Source organism: Trichoplusia ni, chromosome 23, assembly GCF_003590095.1.
Source record: "Trichoplusia ni isolate ovarian cell line Hi5 chromosome 23, tn1, whole genome shotgun sequence".
NCBI lineage: Eukaryota > Metazoa > Arthropoda > Insecta > Lepidoptera > Noctuidae > Trichoplusia > Trichoplusia ni.
In genome coordinates, this window is record NC_039500.1 from 1,663,235 (window position 1) to 1,689,409 (window position 26,175).

General features: G+C 37.1%; 2 protein-coding genes across 5 annotated transcripts in view; one reads left to right on the forward strand and one right to left on the reverse strand.

Moving 5' to 3' along the window:
* The first annotated feature begins 508 nt into the window (after nt 1-508).
* LOC113504768 (dolichyl-diphosphooligosaccharide--protein glycosyltransferase subunit STT3B-like) lies at nt 509-15,819 on the forward strand. Of its 4 annotated transcripts, none has more exons than XM_026887200.1 (15): nt 509-819; nt 898-1,116; nt 1,539-1,782; nt 2,939-3,137; nt 7,817-7,988; nt 9,097-9,275; nt 9,515-9,702; nt 10,011-10,201; nt 10,612-10,714; nt 11,068-11,310; nt 11,504-11,601; nt 11,916-12,044; nt 12,434-12,518; nt 12,955-12,978; nt 13,517-15,819. In XM_026887200.1, the coding sequence occupies exons 1-15, from the start codon at nt 638-640 to the stop codon at nt 13,592-13,594; spliced, it is 2,334 nt and encodes a 777-aa protein (XP_026743001.1). In that variant the 5' UTR covers nt 509-637; the 3' UTR covers nt 13,595-15,819. The 4 variants fall into 4 exon arrangements, with proteins under 4 accessions (XP_026743001.1, XP_026743004.1, XP_026743003.1 ...); XM_026887203.1 differs by having other exon boundaries at nt 12,955-12,991; nt 13,517-13,664; XM_026887202.1 differs by having other exon boundaries at nt 12,955-13,012; nt 13,517-13,548.
* Nucleotides 15,820-20,166: 4,347 nt separating this feature from the next.
* Nucleotides 20,167-26,175, reverse strand: part of LOC113504991 (transcriptional-regulating factor 1-like) — a 7,552-nt gene continuing 1,543 nt past the window's right edge. The window contains 16 exon segments of the mRNA XM_026887511.1: nt 20,167-20,231; nt 21,447-21,606; nt 21,608-21,689; nt 22,701-22,795; nt 22,903-23,022; nt 23,118-23,252; nt 23,254-23,357; nt 23,651-23,836; nt 23,964-24,007; nt 24,009-24,166; nt 24,242-24,466; nt 24,541-25,113; nt 25,194-25,256; nt 25,258-25,430; nt 25,559-25,697; nt 25,803-26,001. Of these exon segments, the coding sequence (XP_026743312.1) occupies nt 20,167-20,231; nt 21,447-21,606; nt 21,608-21,689; nt 22,701-22,795; nt 22,903-23,022; nt 23,118-23,252; nt 23,254-23,357; nt 23,651-23,836; nt 23,964-24,007; nt 24,009-24,166; nt 24,242-24,466; nt 24,541-25,113; nt 25,194-25,256; nt 25,258-25,430; nt 25,559-25,697; nt 25,803-26,001 (2,521 nt within the window).

Genomic DNA, 26,175 nt, shown 5'->3' on the forward strand with positions numbered 1-26,175 from the left:
CAGTTAAGCCAACTCTACCTTGGCGTAGGGCATTGGCGGTTAGAAGTAATATGCTGGCCCGCAGGTTTGTGCGTTGTAGTAAACAAGTTAAAGTCACTCTATTTAAAGCCTACTGTCAGACTTTCTACACGTGCAGCCTGTGGTTCAGATATACGCAGAGGACGCTCAATGCCTTACGTGTCCAATATAACAACGGGTTTAGGATGTTGTTGGGGTTGCCCCGTTTTTGCAGTGCCTCCGGTATGTTTGCGGAAGCCAGGGTAGACGGCTTCCACGCGGTAATACGCAAGCGGCTCGTATCACTACTGAGCAGGGTCAGGAGCAGCACCAACAGCATCCTGCAGGTTATTGCGGAAAAGCAGGACTCAGACATCCTGAAAGCATTTATACGCGCACAAATTTTACTATAAATCTTATTATTTTGTAATTATGTATGGACATTGTTCTGAAATAAAGATTATTATTATTATTATTTGTATTTTATACCTGGCAACTTAATTCTAAGAGAGACGTACGTGTCCGTACGTCAGTCATCTAAAAAGTCAATTTTCTTCTAAATCGAATTGTTGGGACTGATGTATGAAAATATAATTGTTGTGAGTTATTAGGCTAGTTCGTAGTATTATCAGCGTCCAAGATGCCGCAGACTTCAACTGCGAAGCCGGGCGATGGCCACAGTAAAGGTTTATTTCAAAATACGGCCGGCTTCAGCACTCTAATCACTGTTACGGTATTGTCATTGGCTTGGTTGGCCGGTTTCGCGTCCCGGCTATTTGCTGTTATACGTTTCGAGAGTATAATTCACGAGTTTGACCCATGGTAAGTGTAAAGAAAATGGTGATTATGAATGATGTGGTTGAGTTTTGGTTCCCTCCATTTATTGCATACGTGTTCTAGGTTCAACTACCGATCCACGGCCTATATGGTGCAGCATGGGTTTTACAATTTCCTAAACTGGTTCGACGAGCGTGCGTGGTACCCTCTGGGGCGCATCGTGGGGGGCACAGTGTACCCTGGTCTGATGATAACGTCGGGCACGATACACTGGATCCTGCACGCCTTAAATATTCCGATACACATTAGAGATATCTGCGTGTTCCTCGCGCCTGTGTTCAGGTAAGCCGTTATCTAGGTTACCACTTTATTGATATAACAACTGGTACTATTATGATGTTGATATCTGATAAGCATGTCATCTTCAAAGCAGCAAAGATGTACACAACTTATCAATGCTTTAAGCATTAAAGAAGATAACAAACACGAAATTTTACCCATGTAGCCATCTAGATTTATTATTCTTGTATGTTTTTAAACAAATTACTTAGTTTATATACCATTAGAATTGTTTATCATAATTTTGTAAGTGTGTAATTTTACTAATGTTTTTCTATGTAAATTTTATGCTGTTTTACACAGAAATGTTCAGATAATTTCTCTGTAAACATTTGTGATATTGATTAAGTAAAACCTTTTTTAAAATTCTACCGTTCTTCTTGACAGGTGGAATTAATTTTTAATGATGATATTGTTCTTTTTAGTGGGTTAACAGCTATAGCCACATACCTATTGACATCAGAGCTGTGGTCTCGTGGCGCTGGTCTCTTTGCCGCTTGCTTTATAGCCATAGTACCTGGCTACAGCAGTCGTTCTGTAGCGGGCAGCTATGATAATGAAGGAATAGCTATATTTGCGCTCCAGTTTACTTACTACCTATGGCTCAAGAGTTTGAAGAACGGGTCAGTTTTCTGGTCCATCTGCACTGCATTGTCATACTTTTACATGGTAAGTTTGTTACATATTTGTTTTTCTATGATTAGTATAAAGTTGTATTTTTACCAATATATAACTGACAACCAGTCTAATTAAGGGGTATCATGTTGCCCAGGTTGGTGGGTTAAGGATGTCAGATAGGCAGTTAAAAATTAATAAATTATAAATGTTGCAGTTGCTCCTTGTTAAACACTGGTTTAGACTGGGAGCCGACCCTGGAAAGGCTAGATAATAAGTAATTAAAAATTATAGTACTGTGTAGTTGCAAAACACAATGTGATGATTAGCATTTTTCTACTTTATGGAATATTTCTTGAACCTTTTCAAGTTTTCATGGTCACCATATAATTAGGACTTCATCATTTCAACCCTGGCATATATATTTTGTTAATTATATGATTGCTTTAAATTTACGATGTGAACTCATAAACTTACAAGATGGCTCCTGAAAAGCTGATCTGTTTAAAGTAGTTAAAATAACTGATATCCCTTGATAAATCACAGAGATTCATATAAGGTTTGGGGGGTTTTAACTAATCTGCTATGGCTTAGTTCAGCTTTCAATGTATTTGACCTCCTTATTCCAGTTACATAAGCATTATAGGATTACTTACTCCTAACTGGATTATGAATTGAATCAGATTCGAATCAGATTTCATTTGAAATAATGAGTTTATAGTTTATTTGTTTTTTTTTTGTCCATTAAAAGTTTGTCTTAAGTACTTAAATTGGATCTCTTCAAATAAGAATCACACTTGTCCTGCCATCGCATTGGAGTTAACCTATTATTATGAAACTGGCATACACATTATTTGGTTGATCAGCCGCCTGACTAGTTTCTTTAATCCCAACTGGAGTCCTCCATTAGCCACCGCGACAAGGAAGCCTTAATTAAAAAGTTTAGAACAAATTTAAAATACTTTTATTCTATTCATTATCATAAACCTCAGGAGTTGTGTAAGTATAATTATTATGTGTATGAGGGATTGCAACGCTTTGCCATAAACCGACACAAAAACGCGGATGACGTAGCACGGTGGTCCAGGTTTAGTCAGTAAGAGCCTAACGCTACCCATTTCCTCCCCCCAGGAACGGGTGTCTTTGAGGATTCCCCTGCCTTAGCAAAAAAAAAGCACTTGTGTAAATATTGACTCATTTTATATTGCAGGTATCAGCATGGGGTGGTTACGTGTTCATCATCAACTTGATCCCGCTCCACGTCTTCCTGCTGCTGATCATGGGCCGCTTCTCCCAGCGTCTCTTCGTCAGCTACTCAGTCTTCTACATCGTCGGCCTGTTGCTCTCCATGCAGATACCCTTCGTCGGCTTCCAGCCTATCAGGACCAGCGAACATATGGCTGCTTCAGGTAAAATAATATCTTGCTATGTTTTTATACTGGTATTACTAGAAAGGTATTACTTAAATTAGACATAGTTAAGGGAAGTTTACGATTCTTGTTCATAAACCGTGTATTGATATCGTAAAACTGAAGTTAAAGAAAGAATAAACTGAAGAAAATTTTAATTTTAGCAATTTAATTAAATTGTTTCTAAGCTTAAAATTACATATTTACGAATTAGAAGTTTTTATTAACCACTTGTCATTGAGCTCGTAATAAATTAAGAAGGATTTTTGTGTTATTACCTAAAAATTAAGCTATAAGTAGGTACATTCCTACGAATCGATTTGAATTTGCTTCGCATTTGAACCGATATTTGGTTAGTAGACTAGAAATCACCGGATATACAAAAAGACTTATATCAATGTTGTTTCTAGCAATAACCTGTTTGCAAAATTCAACCAAACACGAATTTTCGCACTTTACTTATTAATTGGAGTTACGGTAATGAGCTTAATTGTCCCTAATTTTCGCCTACATAAAATATAAAAGATGACTTCAAACATTGCGTTAAAGATTGGCAATGATTACAAAACCAACCTATTTCATGTGATAGAAAAAATCTTCTCCTATATCATTGACTCACAGGAGGCAATTTATAAATAATTCCATTGATATATAGTTAAGTCGTTGTGTAGCTACCAAAACCTATTGAGATTAACTCATGAATAGTGCTGCCATGACGAATAGACCAACACATAAAACTCGATTATCTGAAAACCAATTTATCGCGAAACGGAGAATGAACGTCGAATCGCAACAACTTAATGTATGCAAACATTTCGAATACTTACTCGACAAACAATAATAATAGTTATCGATTTAGTTAACAAATGAAAGTTTATGAAACACTAAACAAAACAGGTCACGGTAAATTATTGTTTAATAAATTATACATCGTTTCGTAGGTCATAAAAAGGTTTAAAATGCATGTTATTTTAGGACAAACACTTTGAGTTCGATTTTTTATAGTATCCATAATGCCTACTGCCACTTCTAAAAGTAATATACCTGGTGTTAAAGAGAGATCTACGCTGTAAATTGCGCTGTCATGCTTTGACATCCATAATAATATAACTTCCAGACGCGATGGTAGACCCTCAGGGATATCGTATGAGTCACATTTTGAGGCCACAATCGAGCATGCTGTAGTTGGTAAAAATAATCTACCTATATTGGAGGTTATCAAGTGAGTTATGGCATAATTATACAATGCCATATCAGCTTGTCTGATGTAATAAATTGCGACTCCATGTGTTCGCGAATTAACTTAGATTACTCTCGTATATTCCATTTTTTTATGTTCTTTATAAAGATAAATAATCTTAGTGAGTCTTTTTGTCTGAAAATCGAGTATAAAATAAAACGCTACTTCATAAAAATTTAAAACAACAATAAAGAATATCAAATTAAATATACCACTGAAATATATCAGTCGTTGATTTACTTAATATGTGTTCTGATAAAAGACACCAACTGGATGATAGTCTGTCTTGTCTCCCGTATAATCTATATATAAATCCACACACACTCAGTACATCATACTTTCAAGTGAAATTCTTAAAAAAACACCTTAGAAATTAATAAAAAACTTAAATAAAAAACCAATAACTTAAAATTGACGACTATTAATCGAGTCGTATTTTACTAAAACATTTTCTTAAACGTGTGCGTATGTATAAATACGTGTACATCTTGCATTACAAACACGATAAGGTTTAATCTGTTTGTTCGTACTTATAACTAATTTCAATTTGCTGGGTAATTGATTGCTCGATGCCTGCTTAGCGGAGTGTAAACTTAGTATTGAACTGTTGATAATATATGTTGAGCGATAAATAGAGAGCTATTTAATGTTTTTTTACTAGCCGTACTTTGCGGTTTTATTAATGTTCTTACAATGTTGTTATAGCCTTTACTGGGTCCCAATTCCGCCAAAATGTTCAATAGAATATGAAAAGTGTAAAATTTAATCCAATTTCCATTCATTCAGGAAATACGGCTATTGTATATAGCGCAATCGGGCCCCGGATCTTCAACAGATGGAATATTGAAGAACAAAAGTCATTGTTAGTAGTGCCTGATAGTGCGTTTAACTAGCTCTAAAATATTTTACGATTGCTAGGTATTAGTTAAAATTCATAAGCATAGTTAACTTCAACAGTTTTTCGTTTCACACAACTTGTGTAATTCCTTCAAAGCTGCATTTTTTATCAATATCGGTAAACAGACAGGACACTAAAAATACATAAACAATACCAATACTTTACATAATATACGAAAGCGCCTACCTTTATGTATATAAATGGCACAGATGTGTCATTGTTATTCAGAATATTGAGATCGCTATCAGTAACTTATTACTGCCATTTGTTCATACAATATTATAGTATAATAACAATTGACCAATCGAACGGCTGCAATAATATTTTCACCTTGAAACGTACATAGCAGTAACATTCGGTTTCTCGGACATTGATGGAAGTAATGATTTCGGTCCTGCGAAGCCAATTGCGAGACTCGCGATACTGAAGATTTATAAATAATCGTCTAAAGCAAAATCAATCGGTTGGGTGAAGAATAAGAGATAAATAAGTGGTCACCACCACTCCACCCTCATATTTATTACTGGGACAATTGTTTCGTAATATTTATCTTTACTTTTAGTATTTGTTATTATATCGGAAACAGAAGAACATCATCTGAAGTATTTTCAGCAAAACTCTAAAAACGACAATTTGTGAAGTGACTAGTTGTTGTAATTTTTGCCAATGACAATCTGACAACATTATATCTAACGGCGATTGTTTACACAATCGTTTTTGAATACGTCTGTTGGTACAATAATTAAGGACCAAATCTCATGCTCGTGCTGTGATGTCTATCTTGCGGTCAATTAATCACAGTTCTGATTGGTCAGATTTGACCAATCTTCGAGATACCTGGGCAGTTCGTGGACAGGATATTATGAAACATCAAAAATCTATGTTTGTCTGTTTACTTTCCATTGTTTGAAATGTTAGTAAATTATCTCTTGTGTTAAAGTTACTTCAGAGATGATTTTGAGAATTTTAAAGAGGAATTTCTCGTTGAGATGTCATTTATTACGCCCATGACGTACACATTTTGAATGTTACTTAGTAATGGCTTAGTAATGGCTTTTGACGACCTCCGTGGTCGAGTGGCGTACGCACCGGTTTCAAGGTGGCGCTAACTCTGAGGTCCCGGGTTCGATCCCCGGTCGGGTCAATGTAAAAAATCATATTTCTACATTGTCTCGGGTCTGGGTGTTTGTGGTACCTTCGTTGTATCTGAATTCCATAACACAAGTGCTTCAGCAGCTTACTTTGGGTTCAGAACAATGTATGTGATGTTGTCCGCATTTATTATTTATTTTATTATTTATTATATAATGGCTAAATGCTGATAATCAATTCTGGATTCCACATACTTATTAGTTTTCAAACAAAAATTCTAAACATGAGTAGCTTCAGACAAACATGTTCTAATATTCTCACGGTTTAAAGTGAAGTTTACTTTCAGTTCGTAAATAACTAGGTCTTTACGAATGAATGCAGCTCTTTGTTTACACAAACGTTACTATGGCTCCGTAGCTGTGACGTGTCGGAACCCCTCGAGTACAATTTCTATGAGAATATTTTATGGTAATACCAAATTACATGGTCCTGCACAAATGCATACGATTTGGCGAGTTTCCAACGTTTTGAACGGCGGTATTACCCAGTGAATTCACTATGAAAACAGTAAAAGATATTCTCCAAATTCTCTCCCATAGTATTTTTATTACAACTTTGTTTTTATAAGGAAATGAGATGGGTTATGGATGCTATGAAACGACCGGCGATGTATAAAAACATTGTATTCATTGAGCGTTTTTTTAAGACTTCTGTTTACAAGACAACTTTTATTTAAAAATTAGCTGTAAGTGATTCTTCTTTTTACCATTTCTTCATACTTTTCCTTGAAAGGATATCAATATATAGTATTTTTGGACCCAACTCTATGATTTTGGTAATTGATACCACAAAGTTCTTCCATTCATCTGAACACTACCGGACATAGACTTGTTTGTCAGTTTTTATAATAAAACGAATACCAATTGACCTCAACAGATCAATTGGTTTCCAAGGTCGAGTCGTTCACTAATTTAAATTGCCTGTGAAATGCACAATAGAATATGCTCTATATCTAATATCCTGTTATGTATCTTTTTATTATACCAACATAAATCGATGGGTAGCTGAATGTCGCAACAAACTTGTGTACCGAAACCGGTCCTCTATTTTATTTCCTTTGAGTTTGTGAAAAAAAAAGAGATGTTTATCATGCCATTTTCTTATTAATTGTTTATACTTTTATCTTGAGCGGATCACTGTCAGTTTTAAATACCGTTATGCACTTGAAAAAGCACAATTTTCGAGCAAAAGTCGCTTCCGTCCTCCCCTATAAATATGTTCATATCCACTAGGCTAGGATCACTTTAAATACATTCATTGTTTATTTGATAGACAATATGTACTAGGTTAATCTATATCAATCGATAACCTTTCTTATACAAGAGGAAGCCTGTTCCCAGCAGTGGAATATTAATAGGTCAAAAGCTAATACTCATGTTTTGTTCACAGGTGTATTCGCCCTGTTGATGGCCATCGGTGCGCTCAAGTACCTCCACAGTCTGAACCCCAAGGGCCAATGGAAGCAGCTGCTGATCTTAGGAGGTCTCATCGCTGCAGGCACCGTCTTCTTAGCCGTCGTACTACTCACTTACATGGGAGTCATCGCGCCGTGGAGTGGACGGTTAGCACAAATTGATTATACAAAAATAATGTTGCCATAGAAACGAGTTGCCAATTAAATTGCTTTGTTGTAAGCTCTAAAGCGGTTTTATGTCCGCTGATAACTTTAAATTGAACCGAACATGATTAACACGGATTTAGCATGCCATTTTTATTTACATTTTCCAAGTTTCAAAGAGAAAATTGAGTAATCTAACACCACTGTTTAAAGTTATAAAAAAAAATATGCAAATCGCCTGCATGTAGTATCGTAATTAAAAAGTAATTACGAACAACGTTTACAGAAACGTTTATACATTAATAGTTATTAAGTAATACTCTTGTAGGCACCATAGTTTCTTGTTCAACATAATTTGTAAGTTATTTACACATTTGTTCGAGTGTTTAGTACATTAGTAAGTAAGTAAGGTTTACAAGTGTAGACTTTACAGCAATAAAGTTACGTTTTATGGGCTGATATGGATGCTTGTAGCGTAGTTACGTATCGATGACCTTAATGGTGTATAGAAGGTGGTATTTCGATATTGCATTTGTATGGAAAATTATTTGGCGAGCAATTTTTTGTTTATGTTGATACTGACATATAGTATCGGGAGTCTTTCGAGTCTGATGAATTGCTACGCATTGTCATGCATCGGCCAAAAAGCATATTAAGACGTTTGATGGCGATGCAGGTTTAGTGAGTAAGAGTCTGACACCCACTTAATCCCCCGACGAGGTGGCTGTTTATGAGAACTCGCCCGCTTCACCAAAAAAAGGATAAACGACTCTTGTTACGGCCTTTTATTCAGATTAGATCTGACTTAAACGATTCCACAAATTCTCAAAATTTGTCAGTTAAGTCACCCTAGGGGCTCTTGTTGTAGAGGTATGTGAAATGGGAGAGTCATTGTAAAGTAAAAGCTAGAGTCAAATTCATGTCTAAGAAGGTTTTGGACCTGCAAAGCATTTTAAGCATGCTCTCGTATAGGTTGGGTTTGATTAAACGTAACTCAGCATCGAATCTCAAGCAATACAGTCAGTGACAAAAGTCCAGGACCGCTAAACATCCTGTATGCATCATGTTACCAGATAGTTTGACATTATCTCAAAGTGCTGTTCTATTTCAGTTTCTACTCCTTATGGGACACGACATACGCCAAGATCCACATTCCTATAATCGCTTCGGTGTCTGAGCATCAGCCTACAACATGGTCGTCATTCTTCTTTGATCTGCACGTGCTGGTCTGCACCTTCCCTGTTGGCTTGTGGTACTGCATCAAGAATGTCAACGATGAGAGAGTGTTTGGTAAGGGATTTTCCACTTTACGATTTTAGTTTTAGAGTTAAAAGTTCTCTCCATAAGTTGAATCTCTTAATACAATATGATATATTCAAATCAAAGGGCCTACCAGGAATATTATTATTATTACAGTTTTGGAGACTTAGCGCACTACTTATCAAAGAACGGCGTTTCTTATCCACAACTTTCAGTGGTCGTGTGTGAGTGCGAAAAGCAACTACTGTACATATTATTTCATCCCATAGTTGCCCTATACGCCCTAAGCGCGGTATACTTCGCGGGTGTGATGGTGCGTCTGATGCTGACGCTGACGCCGGTCGTGTGCGTGCTGGCCGGCATCGCCTTCTCCATCCTCCTGGACCTGGTGCTCAAAGAGGACGAGATACCGGTGCCGCAGGTCGAGACTGAAGAGTCCAAGAGCTTGTATGACAAGGTAAGGACGTAACGATTCATTCTTCAAAAACCGATGTTATAGTACCTTATATTGATACAGTATTTTCAACTGTAAAGCGTGTTTCAATGATGCACACAAATAACATACGTTATTTGTGTGCATCATTGCCCCATAGGTTATGTTATCTGTGAGTTGTTTCAGCTTTAATGTCACTTAAATAAAGACTATAACTTCGTTAAAGGAAAACTCCACTTACGACAAGCATTTGTGTGGTTCACGAATACTTGTACTGAATCTGGGTGTCTATGTGCATGTGACGATTGTTTAATCGCTATTATCACCCACAGGCCGGCAAACTGAAGAAGCGTACTCACGAGCCGACACAGCCGCTGGACGCCGGCCTCGGTATGAACGTGCGCTCGGTCACGCTCATCCTCTTCATGATCCTGCTGATGCTGTTCTGTGTCCACTGCACGTGGGCCACCTCCAACGCTTACTCCAGCCCTAGTATCGTGCTCGCTAGCTATGGAAATGATGGGTAAGTTGTTTACATCTTATATTTGACATAGTTATGGTGTAAGTGAAGTTGAACTTTATTGTTAATGTCAGAAAGTTAGGTTTTCGTTGTAAGATTATATGTGTACGAATTTGGGCTTTATATTTAGAGGTATAAGGTATGAGTATACCTCTATAGATATATTTTAATGTGTACTAGTGTTCAAACAAAATTACAATATACTTTTACGCGACGGAACAAAATAGGTAATAGAAATAGAAAGATTATGTGTACAGCGCTACCTTTGTTGTACTGTGGTAACCTTAGTTCGGCACTTTGGGTCGTTGTTTTACTTGTTTGTATTATTCAAACAGTGTGAATGTGAGGTTTATGCTTCTAGACATGAGGTTTATATCTATTTTTTTAGCTTCTAAATACTTATTTTTTTCTAGATCCCGGAAAATTTTGGACGACTTCAGAGAAGCCTACGGCTGGCTGTCACAGAACACCGCGGAAGATGCTCGTGTTATGTCCTGGTGGGATTATGGATATCAGGTAATAACAACAATATAGTACCGTTATTACTAATTTTGGCAGGTCCAAATAGAAAATGTGTATTCGAAATAGCCATTTCCAGCTATCAGTGCCCACCAAACGCGTTGAAACACATGCCAGCTCCATACGAGACTACCTTACAAGGATGAATTTTGCTTAAACATGATCAAACCGTAGCCGGGTGACGCCAAAAACACTAAACGCCGCGGTTTCGATCCCTGACAAGTATTTGTGTGATCCCACGAATGCTTGAATGGGTGTCTTTATGTATGTGACTTAACTGTTTGTGAAACCAGCCGCGACTAATCGTAGCTGATGAACCTCACAACATAAAATCTATTCCTTGCCACCAGATCGCAGGAATGGGTAACCGAACAACATTAGTTGACAACAACACGTGGAACAACTCACACATAGCACTGGTTGGTAAAGCGATGGCCAGTAACGAGACAGCCGCCTACGAGATCATGACGATGTTGGACGTGGACTACGTGCTGGTCATCTTCGGAGGGGCCATCGGGTACTCGGGAGACGATATCAACAAGTTCATATGGATGGTCAGGATCGCTGAGGGAGAGCATCCAAAGGATATTCACGTGAGTTTCTTTTAAGCGGACAGTTGTATGTAATTGTATCTCCTTTTAGTGAAGTCACTTATTAATGTTGTCAATAAATACAGCCTCTTATAGTAATAACAGCCTTTAAATCCATCAGTTCTAGATTTATCTGATTTAGTATAGAGCAAATGGTGCGTATGTGTATATGTAAAGTATTGTGTATTTATTGCAGGAAGCAGACTACTTTACGGAAAGAGGCGAATATCGAGTAGATTCAGAAGCTTCTAAAACGATGTTGAATTGTTTAATGTATAAATTATCATATTATAGGTGAGTAACGTTTCTAATTTGATTTTAAATATTAATGTTAGTACTCTCCCCGTCACAAAAATAATTAAAAGTGTTCAGCCTGAAAAAGTGAAAAACACGTCGATTTGGCTATTAGTATTTTCTCCAATAGGTTCCTCGTAAGCTTTTTGGAACAAATACCTGTAAGAGATAGCCTGCGATAAAACAGCCTATTTTGACACCGCGTAACTTTGTCAAATCCTGTACTTGTGGTTTGCAATAAATAATATATTCTACCTAAAGTATAATTGTCCAATAAACAACGAACTACAATTTATACCTGCTTGTGTACACAGATACGACAGCGGTGGCAGTCCGCCGGGCTACGACCGCACGCGCGGCGCGCTGCCCGGCAACCGCGGCTTCAAGCTCACCTACCTCGAGGAGGCCTACACTACCGAGCACTGGCTCGTCAGGATATACAGGTACACACGACAACACCACATCTTATTGCCCAGTCCCCAATCTGCTCTCATTTTACTACTCTTTAGCATTCCGACCCTATCTGATCAGTAGCTACTATTGATTCAAGATCATTATTCTAAGAAACATTTTTTTAAATTTATTTCTGTCTCTCCTTGTGACTTTACTGAATCCGGTTTGACTGGGAGCCGACCCCAACATAGTGGGGAAAAGGCCGATGATGTTATCTTTTTTAATTTATTTGGCACCTGATTACATGAGACTATAATAATGTAACACGTCTCCACCTATAATTACTTTGATGATAGTCCAGTAAGGCACTCAAAGTTCGAGCTCCCTGTAAACTTTTAGTAAAAAACCGTTTTCATAGTTGCCTTATCTTCATTTTCAGGGTAAAAAAGCCAGATGAGTTCAATCGCCCGCGCTTGCCGCTTTCGAAAAGAACGGTGCCGACAAGTAACTCCATTTCTAAAAAGGTAATGATGTCACAATTTACTTAAATAATATTTATAAAATACTAATATTTAATTTATGGATTCAGTTTAATAAAGTTGACTAATGTTTTTTCGTCTACTAATACTTTATTGTGTTGCGACGATTCCTCTTTTTCCCTAATTAAACTAATTACTAATCAAATTCTTGTTATTGTAGTATGGTTATGGTTCTGTAGTTGCATATTACGAGACTTTTTAATCAAAAAAGTTTAGACCTTCGGGGCAGCCGAGAAGTCGCCTAGTCAGTTCAGAGTCATTGTGTAACTTCACTTTTTTAGGGTGCAATTAAATTTTACCTCATACTTACTAACTCAAAATCAACTAATTAACAGGTTTTATTTTTCCAGTTTTCATTTTATTTTTATACTTACTAATATATTAACTAAATGGTGTACTGACTTGTTTTCTCACATTCCAGCTTGCATTAGGAGGCGGACCGACGGTACAGTAAAACTGTTGAGTTCTGTTTGACTGATGTATGTGGTTGTATGAGCCTGAGCTTGTGTGTTTGACATCATACATCTTCGCTTTACTGTCTAATGTCCGCATTTTGTGTCATTATTTTGTTTTGGGGTTGCCAGAACTAAGTATGTTATGTAAGCGTTACGAATTATTGCCAATTTAAAGATAGATATTTTTTCAGTTCCAAGTTTTTGTAACTATGTGTAGAGTACCAGTAAATTATCTTTTTAGGGTATGTTATAAACGACCACTGGCAACCTTAGTATTTATTTTTCATTATTTTAGTTTCACTGGCAATACAAATAGAACTGATTATTTATTTTATTCACAGTAAATAAATGTATTGCATAAACTTTATTTTTGTTTAGAAATAATAGATTTACGTTTTATTTAAAAATCAAATGCATGTTCACTAAGTGTTATCGACGCTGAATGTGACTTCATTTGCTGGAAACGCTTACTATATTAATTATATTGTTCAAAAGCGATTAAATATTAATATATTTCTCTTTGTTCAGACATCGAAAAGACGAAAAGGTATGATGAAGAACAAGCCGAGTATCGTGAAGGGTAAGAAGGCGGTGAAGCTGGAGTGACGCCGCGAGCGGTGCGGCGCGCGGCGGCCGCCACACGCACTACACGCACACGTATAGCGGGGCCGGGGGACAGAACAGTTATAGATACTATTGCAATCACGTCAGAAGATACGTTTTAGTATGAGCACAAGTTCCAACTGTCAGAATATGTACTAAGCCTCTAGACAGACGGACTGCATTTCAACTGCAATCCTGCAAATTGCAGTTTGAATGCAGTTCTGCAAACCAAATGTGCAGTCTGTCTGTCTAGAGCCTTAGTCACCGATCGTAATAGGCTTTCTACCTAGGATATTGGGGTATTGTAGTTTGGTGTGAACGAAAACTACAAGATGCCACACGCAATCCGCTGCGGAACGTTTACTCAGTGAGTGACTGATTGATTACACGGATGGTGTTAAACGACACTAAAGCAATAATAAACAATTTTAACATATCACACTGGTTCCTTAAGTAAGGTTATGGTTATTTGGCTCTACTAGTTCAAGTACTTATTAGTTGAGAGTCAAGTCTTGTATAAAACGTAACTTCTGACGAAATGAACTCCTCGCGATCGAAGGCCTAAAGTTTGGACAAGAAATATTGAACATTATTTTTCATGAGTACAAATTTGTCTGACTGTAAATTATTTAAATCTAGTTGGGATTTTTCAATTATTATTGTCTTAAATTACTAACAATTCGATATCATCGATAATATTCAATATTTGTTTGTCGGTGTGTGAGTGTTTCCTACGGTTATGGAGATATAGGTATGTGGACTGTGTGTCGATAAGTGATCATACAAACACGTGGCCGCCGCCGATGTACTATAAACTGATGACTGACACCAATTATGTATGTATCTTAGTCCATTAGATAAAAAATGTTTCTAAAAATAATTATTTAGTTTGTTCTAGCACTGGGTAGATTGGTGTTTAAAATAAGTGTTGAGTTGGTCTCATGGACACTTCTACATTGCAATAATTCAATGAATTTTATTATTAGTACAGAAAATAATATATTATACTTTATGTACGTGCGAATAGTGTCGAATCTGTAAATACATGCTTCGTTTACTTTGTATTTGAAATTGGTTTCTTCTATTCCATTTTGAATGTTCATTTCTATTGTGTGGCGATACTGCGACCTTCGTTGTAGTGTATAGTTATGTATAGGCTATCGGTGAATACCTTCCTGTGTATTGAGCGTAATAAATTGTATTTTTAATATCTTGACTCGTGAACAGATGATTAAGCAATTATACCTTCATGTTGAACCCCGTCTTTTGGTGTAGTTTCGTATACTTTATATATTTCGTCTACTTTCAATTCTCTAAGTCCCTTTATCATAATTTATAAATGTGTTTCAATTAAGTCTGTGTAATATTCAACAGACTATCTTGTTTCGATGAATGTAAAGGCGCGCTCACCACGCGTGAAGTGATTACTTGTGAAACTCGTGAATTGCACACGCGTCTTTATAAAAGAAATAAGAAATGAATAATATTTGTAATCGCTACGTCCATTTGTATAATAATTAAATTTATATTTAGCGCTATTTGTCCGTACGTCTTAATTTTCATATAATTTATAAAATTAAATAATAATAATAATAATGTTTACCTCGCTACACTACAGTACTTATCACAAATTTTGTGTAACTTTGTTACATTTAAGAATGTTGAAAGAATGCAATAATGTTTGTGTCCTGTTTATTAAAAAAAACTTATCTTAATTAGAAACTAACCAAAGTAATTCATTTCGATGGGTGTCCAATTGTTGAATGTATTGTCAAATTCATTTGTATTTAGCAATTTTAAACGTAGTGGATATCTTTATCTTATTTCCTTAATAATACCTCTTTTTTGTCTTAACTTTTTACATAGACGTGCTAGGTATGAAACCAGTGTTTTACTTCTAAGATTTCCAGTGAGTTTATGTCATTTTTCCTTATCACAAGTCACTCAATAATGATGCATTTAAGTCTCGCATTTTAAACCACTACGCTTTGAATTGTTATATATATATTTTTATTTATAAAATTAAATATAAATTCTTGTTCAGTAATTGTCAATGATATAAATTTTAATAAAAAACGTGAATGATGTAATTCTGTGGGTGTTATTGTGTTACGTATTTTTATTTATTGTTGTCCACCTTTGTTTTGCGTAATTGTAACAGAGTTTTATCGATCTGCAGTTAGGATTCATTGTGCTAACAATGTTCTTAATAAACAGATGGAGACAATTATACTTGTTTTATTTTTGTTATTACCTCGATTCTTTGTTTAATGCTTAAAACATAATAAAGTTTTTGGATCTGTTGGTATTCATAGTATAAAGAGCCTTTACATTCCAAGTCCACTCAACTTGCGTAGCATATCAGACGAGCCAATAGTATGATTCCCATCGTAGCTTATGAAACTTCATATTCGTAGTATTTTTTTAAACTTTCGTAGGAAATTTGTCATCCATATTCCATAGCAATCTATTAAGCACGGATATTGAAAAAAAACTAGGTTATTTTTCTACTAATTATATGCTGATATTCGTACCAAAAGCAAGTACGAAGTTCGAAAAACAAGACATTTGCAGCAAAGGGGTTATTTGTACCAAATTCAAACACACATGTAGATAAATAGCACCCATAAAGAGAACAACGTGAATTACCATCACACAATTATTTGCCTCCGCTGGAATTGAACCAACCACCATCAGATTACCGGCTACCGTCACAAACCACTGCGGTATACAAAACAATGTCATACACATACCATAGCAACTACATTCTGCCGTTACCTACCTGTTGCAGGGATATGCAACTGGTGTCATTGTAGAATGTATGACAATAAGAGGATTTGACCAAGTACCTTGACTACGAGCTAAATTGGGCGTTTTGACTGTAAAGGGAGCACTATTGTTCGTGGAAGTCTATTTTTATGGATATAAAAAATCCACACGCGAACTCCGCTTCGCTGTGTGCCTCGGACAGCTCTAAACGTTCTCATTTTCACAAGCTGATAAATAATTATTTAAGAAATGGAAATTTATACTATACGCATGTGTTAGATCCCACTGCTGGGCAAAGGTCTCTCCTGTTTCTTCCACACGTCTCTACCCTTCGCAATTTCTGGCCACGAGTGCCCCAATGAAAAAATTACGTAATAAATTGTAAAAACACAAACCACTTCTTCATCCACATTAAACAGAAAAGGGGACAATCCGATATCGATGTCGAATGTTTTATCCTACCTTTCAGTGAATTAAATAAATGTTTGACCTCTTTTGCCCACCCTGTCGTACACTTGCCTACCTCTCTACCTGCCGACCGTCATGGTAAATCAGCAATATCCGATTATAGGACCTATTCAATTAGTTGCCCGGGCCAGACCTCTTTTAAACCCGGTTTATGGTACTTTACCGAATAAATTCCTCTTTGCTCCACATTAAAAGAATTCTAACGAAACAAATTAAAGGTCTCTGTATGTTTGTTTTGTACTTTAGCTCTTGTTATAGAATTATAGTTAGTAGACTGCAAATGTGTTGTTCTGTGGAATTAGAAACCTTAAAACTCAAGGTAAGTAGGTACGGTAGAAGTATTTCAGAGGCCATTAGGATAGACTTTGAACTTCGTATTGTAAAATGTTGACGACTACTTTATTTTTTTTAGCCAAGGGATTGAACCGCAGACCTCAACATAGCACCGTGACCGTATACAAGGCTTATCGGTGGATTGTCTACTTAATACAAACAATCGGTAAGAAAGAAGTTTTTCATAGGATACGTCTATAAATTTCTTTGTTTTGTTGTGTTAGGTACAAAGGACACAAAAATAAAAACAAATTGACAAAACCTTCACCATATATTTATTAATAAAGACAATCTAAAAGATCACGTAATAGTCATTGTCTTAAAAAATTAGTTACCCTAATAAATTTATCAATATATATCATAGAGATTATTTTTTTTACTATTTATTGTTTAAGAGATATGCCAAGTTATGAAGAGCCGCCCAGCGGGGGAGGGGTATCATTTGTGGGTAAGTCGTTGTTCTTACGAATCACATTGATCGAATATAACAATGAATCTATTCATACAATACACTTACATCATCAATGATTATCTACGTCATCGTTTAATCTAAATGCTTATTAAACTTTGGCCTAATGTGTCTACGCGAAGAATTGTGCTAATCTAGAAAGGTGTCTACATTTTTTTCATTTATATTTTCAAAGACTTTTGTAATTTACAGAACGTTCAAAATCACAACACAGAGTGTAATATCAATTATCGTGCGTTTGGCACATGTACATTTAATCTTCTACAGTTATATTACAAGTTAGTACGTATTAGGTACGTAGTACACCGAAGAGGAGGGGCGGCGCGTGCGGCACCTCGCCTCGCCGCACCGCATGACTCACACTCTTGATACAAAATTAGAAGAATATAATATCCATTTAGACTTACAAAATATTAATACTATAGTAACATTTTATGTGTAGACACAAATACATAAGTACTTACATTTACACTATGTGCCAGGACTACGGAGTACAAACAAGACTTGGGTACACTTACAACATTTATGCCAACTTAAACGTGTACTTACAAAATGTCGTATCATTATTTAGTGCTGTATTCATTCATGATTTGGTATTAATATTACGTTATTCGGTAAAATGATTCTTCAAATTATGTTTACTTTAGACTCTTCATACAATTGACCTTTTATGTTGTTGTTATTTGATAATGTCGTTGATGAATATTTAAATACTATAGACGTTCCTAATTTTAAAGAAAAACTTGAAAAAATAACGTCTTTTTGGTTTTTATTAAACCTCTAATTTTATTTTCTAAGTATATTTTATTTTAAGAAACAAAAAAAGAACAATAACATAAAAGAAAACATTAGAGTGTGATCCGCACATCGGTTCTGGCAGCAGAACGGACGGTGGATCAATAAATGCAATTTCCAGTGCTTTTCGATATTTAAAACGATAATAAATTAAGAAAATAGTATAAAAATTTAAAATTGTAAGGCACTTCTATATTCAAGTTGCGTAAGTTTTGTTTAAATCGTCAATCTTATGTAATAGATTTAATACATAGCTTTTTGAGTGCACATTCGTACAGAATACAGCGGGTATACCTAGTGATCTCTACTGGCCTACAAAACATCGACGTCGCTTAGGATACAGTGGGTTAAATTATTACGGGTATCATATAAGGCTATACCCTGACTAGTATGACTGGGCACATGGAATGGGTAGTGACACCACAATTATACTACTAACAGTTAATAAATAATGAAAAGGAACGATAGTTATCTACATTCAAGTGAAATTAAACAAGATTTAGTGAATTTTGAGAGAACCTTTCAGTCTTAATAGCTAAGAGTATTGTTAAAAAAATATCTCTGGAGGGACTTGTCTTTAATAAATCGTATACGACGTAGAACTATCTCCGGTACCGTAAGTTTATTTTGAAAAAATATTCAGTATTTACACGATAGTTTGTAAGACTTAATTTTAGTTTTTTTTTCTAAGAAAATAACTCTGTTTTTACGCTCTGAATGTCAAGAAAATAATGTGATAATTAGTCGGCCTATTCGATAGTCTAATTTTCAATAATTGAGATATTTTATTTAATTTTATTTTAAACATAAGTAGCACGTTGTTTCGTAGTTGTATGAGCAAAGCATTGTATGACTCAAACCTTACTCGTAGGGTTTCAGTATTAACCTCGCCTAATCTATCAAGTCGTGTTCTAAATTTCCTAATTTTTGACTAAAATTATTTCGTTTTAATTATGGCGTAAGTATATTAACTATTTTTATAATTTACAATTTGCAATTTGGCAGAATATTGGCATATCGATTCAGAGAGTATAGAACTAAACATTTCATATAGAAAATTTCGTCTAAATTGTTAAGATAACACAACGAAATAATCACACAAGTTAGTGATGTACAAATACTAGATGCGTCACGGCATTATAATATTATGAACTAGAACCGCGACACGTCGAGACTGAATTAGGAATAATTTGTATTTTTTCGTAGTTTATGCAGAAGTCTGTTCAGGTACTCGTGGAAGGAAAACGAATATAATAGACATCTCCAGAAGTTGTTAAAAAAATAATACATCTCTATGCGTTGTACGGTCAAGAGCCGGCGTCGCACCGCACCGCAGCCGCGGCCACCGGGCTTTTATTATTAACTACTTACCGATTATTATCTATTATTTAACGGCAGTTTTTTAAATTTAATTTACGATATTACCCTTCGCTTCGGCCGGCAGTGCGGTCCGCCGCTGACGTAGTTCTACGATAACTCTCTCATAAATATATTTACTTCGAGCTACTTTCATAATACTGGGCGCGTCGCACGCTTTCCATAGATATTGTTAAACTTTAATCTAAAGAAGAGTTTGTTAATAACAAGTTTAAATAAAATTCAAGGTTAATTGTTATAACATGTCTTTTACGAGGAATTCTGCCCCAAAATTAATTAAGTTAGAGTATCGGAAGACAATAAAAGAGTAGACTAAGAAACATCACAACCACGAATTATTTGTTACTCGAGAAATGAGTTGTTGTCACTTTGAGAGCGCTAGGTGCCGCGTGCCAGGCGTGGCCAGGGTCACCAGGCTGGCCTGGCTTCCTGAGACACGCGATTACAATTGAGCAACATGATTATTGCTCGGCTTGTGCCCTCAAACAACAGACAGAATACGTTGAAACAATAACCACTCATACATATTATATCACAACACGGAGTACACGTAGTTTACATTAGATACATTTTCATAGAAAAAATGTTCACATTTAAATAAATTAACTATACATTTTCAAGTATTAAATAATGGCATATAGAACGATCAACAAGAACAAGATAATAATATTACCAACATAAAATATAGAACATTTGAGCATCAATAATATTTGTGTAAAAAAATATATCCCTCCATTTTAGCGTTCCGTGAATGTATCGGAATCAAGTGGAATAGGTAATTGTAATAATATAAAATTTACATCTAAGTGACGGATATCAATTCATTGTTTTGTTACGATCAATTTAAAGTATCAATCAGTTTTGGTTTCCACTTGACAAGACCCGCACTCACGGACACAAATCTAAACGTGTGAATATTTTTTCTAAAGTGCAATGAATTAACATCGATATGTAACTAGTAGGTACGGCAGAATTGAGTTCCGTAGTCTATAATAACTATACTAACTACAACAGAGCAACGACTGAAATCCAGACTGCATCCAACATAAATTGTCTAATACGACTAGAAATTAATGAGATGAATAAATAACTACAAAATCAACAATGGTAATGAGCAAACAAGCAAATGTAGTACCGAGCTGCGCTCACGATAGTACCAAACAATCGAATAGAAACGAGGAAGTGTATTACTACACATTTATATTATCACGTATAATATATTGTCATACTACGTAGACAGTAGGTCTCGTAGAGCTCGCCTCGCCGGACCGCGGGCTAGCCGCGAACTACTCGCTCACTAACATTATTTACAAAATCACACTTGCAAGTCACATTAAGAAGTCTGTCATATAAAAACTTTACGAAGAGCTACCTATTTATTTATCAATCGTTATACAAAATATCTTTATGCGCTCTCTCCAAGCTTAGCATTATAAGAATTTCGAATTATTTAATTTATCTTTATAGTAATCGTTTGAAGCCAACTCTTCTCTAGCTACTAGTTTCTACATCGCTCTTTCTAGGTCACTTTTAATTTAATCTAAAATATCTATTTTCTTAATAAATGCTTATAAGTATATTTTAGCATTTAGTTCGAGTCCGAGCGAGCCACTCATAGTGCGGTGCACCTAGGTACTGTGTTACGAGCGGGCATTAGTGTCGGCGCGGGGGCGCGGGGGCGCGGGGCGCGGGGCGCGCGGGCGGAATGACTGAGCAAGGAATCGGTTACTGTGCGGGCGGTTTGCTTGGTATTCAGCTGTCGCGTGGATCTGTCATCGGATCTTTCGACCTTTTCATAAGGCTTTTTCGAGTTTAGGCCGTTTGCTCGGCGTCGATGGCCGGTGCGACTTCATGTGCGCGCTACGACTTTTAACTTTGTTAAATACTCTGAAACATAACAGGGTACACTATTAGAATGGCAACAAAAAAGTAACAAAACATAAAGCGAACAAAAATACGAAAACTTTTAAAACTTATAAGCACAACTGCAGATAAAGCAAAGCACGAAGCGTTAGTATTAGAGAAAACTTATATACATACAACATTAATACACAAAACCTTTTAACATTATCCTACGTACAAGTATAATAAATAAAATATAATATAACTATCAAACCTCTTAAGCGATGGACATCAATTCATTGTCTTAATATCCAATAAAAATACATTATAATTAATTATATTTACACAAAGAGCTGTGAAGTAATGTTAACTAGACATCGTCGCCTACGACGACATCTACAGCTTGTCGTATGTCCTTAGAAATTGCAGTTTAGTGGCACATAAGAATTGGTATAAATAGACACAACACTTTTTGCAATTTTGCCATATTTATAATAGAGTTTCTTAAATATATTTCGCTGAATCAAGTGCTTCTGAGGCACTATTGATGCTTGGCACAGAGTGTGTCCTGAAAGGGTACGCCTAAAATAATTTATTTATAATATAATCGATGTTATATACATAATATAAATATTTACTTTTTATAATTTACGAAGTTATAAAAACATTAAGTTGACATGCAATGAACATTAATAACTTCGACCCGTGGGCGTTAACTCATGAGCTCTATACAGAATACTTTACGAAGAGTTACGTTAATACAAAAAATGCAGTAATAACTGACCCGCTGAACTACACCGTTAACATAATTTGACATGACTTTCCCTTGAGTTAGTTACTATGAAGCTGTAAATTCTCTTAATACGTAATGCATGCACAAAAGGCAATTTAAGTGAAATGTTTTTGATTACTTAAAAGTTCATAAAATAAATTTCAAGTAGAGATATTTGGCACGAGCGATAGATAACGAGTTCCACGTAAATTGCGTTTGCGCAGGTTCGCTAAAGTCGGTTTTTGTAAGCGGTATGCTGTCGTGGTCCGAGTGTCGGAACTTACTTCCCGCATATCTTGCAGGGGAACTCCTCGGTTTCTAGAGACGACGGCGAGGAGCTGGTCGAGGCGGCGGGCGCGGTAAACTGCCCTACAGAACCCTGGATTTAGATAAGTCGCGAGTATTAACATCATCAGCATTCGTGGTTCACTCATCAGATAGCCTGAAGACAAAGTGATGGAGCCCAGAGTGTGTGGCAGTGCTTACTTGTGTTGATACTGGCTGCTCCACCGTCCAGCTTCGTAAGTACAACGTTTTGTAATCTTTGGTTAGTTTCTTCCAGAAGTAGTAGAATTGTACACATTGTTTCGAGTCTTTTGTTCTTACCTGGAAAAATGAAACGAAAAATTATGTAAATTGCTTTCACATACCTTCCTGAAGTTGCATATTACTAAAAATGCCATTTGACATCCGATGCTTACCAGCTGCGAAATTCTATAAAAGTCCTTATCGTAATGGCCCAGTCCAGCTAAGAAGGCTTCGACCTCGTCGGGTGCCCAGCGCGACTCGTGCTGCGCGGGCGCCGCGGGGCGCGACATGAGACGCAGCGTGGCCGCCGCGGATGTCCCCGCCACACTCGCCCAGCGTCTGCAGGGCGAACTCCCGCGTGTGCCCGCCCACTGGCATCGCCGCGCACATGGCTAGCTCCATGAACATTCGCACTGTAGACATTACGGAAAAGAACCGTTGGAAATACGTCTTAATTTCCAATCGAGGTAAAGAGAAAAGAAAATATTCATATCGTGCCCAGAAATTAGACATGAAAATGTTACTTTATTAAATTTAAATTTATTTTATTAAATTTAAATTTAATAAAGTAAATGTAGTGTATATTAAAACTATTTTGAAGTAACAGTCCAAGTTCCTTAGTACGTTATTTCTGGCCCTACAATTTTTAAGCTAAAACATTCGAAATTGAACGTTGGTGTTTTCACTGGGTTGAACAAGTACATACCTTCATTGTCATCTCTAGCATCATTGATGCCGGGGTCCCATAGAAGCTGTTCCGATACGCGATGTAGATCTATACGATCATTGCAAAGCTCCGGCAAGTCCGCTTGGAAGTCGCGTCCGATGTTGATCTGTGCGTGACGGGGTTCATCCAGCTGTGCCAGCACATCCGTTTCTGTAGCTGTCATTCCTTAGAAAAAAAGAATCATTTATGTTAAAATGTAAGTCATCAAAGGGGAAAAAATGAAGAGGGCTATTTTATTGTTACAGAATTAGTGAGTATGCAAAATAAAGGAAGAGATTGGTATATATTCTACCTGTAGTAAGTTCTATAAGCAATCCCGATCCTTCGCGATCTGGGTAATATTGGTCGAGGAGTATAATGGGTGGTAGTTCGTCGCATGCGCGAGTGGTATGGTCCCGCCGGTGACGCGCGGCGCTTGCGCCTCTGCGGAGAAGCTGGCACGCTGCTCGGGCTCAAAAATACAGCCGGTACTGTGTCACGGCCTTCCACGCAAACCTGATAAAATATGAGAAGATGTTAAAAGGAACAACCTTTTTACTAATATTAAATACTAGTTTGAGAGAAACGTACTTGAAGTGATTCGTGCTGCCATTGTTGCAAATGGGAAACACTTGTGGTTGGCATCCGGCTTTGTCGTCGGAAAGGCCGTTGATGTGAGAAGTCGCGAGGACTGCTCGAAAGCAATGGATCTTCAGAATTTAGCATGATTCGCCGCGGTGGTGGCAATGGTTCTAGGGAATATGCATCTAAAGATCTGCACTCTTCCGGCAGTACCTCTTCCAAAGCTTCTTCCACCTAGAAGCAAAAATAAATATTAAGGCGATTTAACTTTTGTTACATTAATTAATACATGACTGAATCGAAATTACCTCTTCCTGACTAGACATCGTAGCCGTGAAGAAGGCTGCGGATAGCGGTGAAGACGCACGCGGTACTGTGTGGGCAGGCGAATGAGCGTCGTGGGAAGCAGGAGGTGTTGGGTAAGCGATCCCTGGTGACGGCTGCGCTTGGTTTGAGTAGCTGCTAGGTGAAGTGGCGGTGAAACCCAACCCGGGTGAGTCACCCGTGGAGTACGACAATCCGGGTGAATTCGCTGTGTATCCAATTCCCGGTGAAGGAACCGGCGAACCACCATGACAGGCACCAAAATCTGCTAAAGATTCTGGTAGTGGTGAATTTAACACCGCTGCGAGTCGTCTATTTGAAGGGAAGGTTACAGGCGACCGTTCCCTAATAGATGCTGCCACCGTCGCATAGTCTTCTAAAGAAGCTAGCTCCTCCAATTGTTCGGGTGTTGTAGTGAATTGAAACGTGTCTTCATTTAGCGCTGGTGAAAAGTAACCGTCATCAGAATTGAATGAGACTCCAAACAGTTCTGGTCTGAATGTGAAATCCTGTTGCGGTGACGATTGGCCGGGATCTGACGCTGATCGCTTTACAGCCTGTGTACAAAATATTGTTAATGTTCAAACAAGAAAATAACTTATAGGTGTTAAATATTCACATGTTATGCAAAGCATACCTTTGTGTTTCCTTTCTTTAATAATTCAATGAGAGTAGAATCTCTTTGCGCTGTACAGATGTTTTGTTGCAGCATTAGTTGCGACGGTCACAACGGGCGGTGCTCGTGGCGACACAAAATGTGATGAAGTCGCGACCGGCGAAGCAGGTGACACTATGGAGGTTCGTATGGTGGACAGAGGTGCGGGGCCGGTGCTACGAAACCCTGATCGGGAAACTACTGTGTCAGTGCTGGTGCCTATAAAGAGGATTTCAATCATTATTGGTCCCTACTGAAAACCATCGTGATGTGTGGTGGATATTTACTTATGTAGTACTATCAAATGTGTTTTTTTACATGTTTGTAAGATAATTGTGTTTGCAAACCTGTAGCTGGAGTGGAGGCAGCTGTGGCTCCTCTGCGGCTTATGATTTTTTCTTCTATGAGCGCTCGTACGGATACCGACGCTGTTTGTAGAGGTGGTCCTGTTGATTCTTTTTTATCCAGCTTTTTGCTGTCTGAATCCTGTAAAATATACGTAGTTACGAATTTAGGTTATTTTTATTGTTGCCGAGTAACGAAAACTTTTATGAGACAGACTGTATTTGCACGTTCATTTTTATTTGTTACCTTTTTGAAGTATCCTCCATGTAATCGCATGTGCCCATTCAGCGCTGGTATGTTTTTGAACTTGCGATGGCAGAGGTTGCACTCAACCGGCTTGACGTCGCTGGCACGCGCGGCGCTCGAAGCGGCCCCGCTGCCCGCTCCGCTCGTCGCTCCGCTTCCATTGGCACCGTTTCCGCTTTTCTGACTGGCTTTGCTGCGTCTGAAAATTCACGATGACTTTTGAAAAAAGTTCAAAAGACTTTCAACCCTATTACGTACTTCGTAATTTCAAGGTAAAACTTTCGATTTTCAGTGGCTCGTTAATATTCTGAGTTAATTAATGGATTTTGATGGACTCTGTAATCCTTGATCGTTAAAAGAAATTAATAATTAT

Coding starts and splice junctions, on each gene's coding strand:
- LOC113504768 (XM_026887200.1), top strand. CDS start 638: ATGCCGCAGACTTCAACTGCGAAGCCGGGCGATGGCCACAGTAAAGGT. Junction 11,602..11,915: donor TATAAATTATCATATTATAG/GTGAGTAACGTT, acceptor TTGTGTACACAG/ATACGACAGCGGTGGCAGTC. Junction 12,979..13,516: donor CATTAGGAGGCGGACCGACG/GTACAGTAAAAC, acceptor CTCTTTGTTCAG/ACATCGAAAAGACGAAAAGG.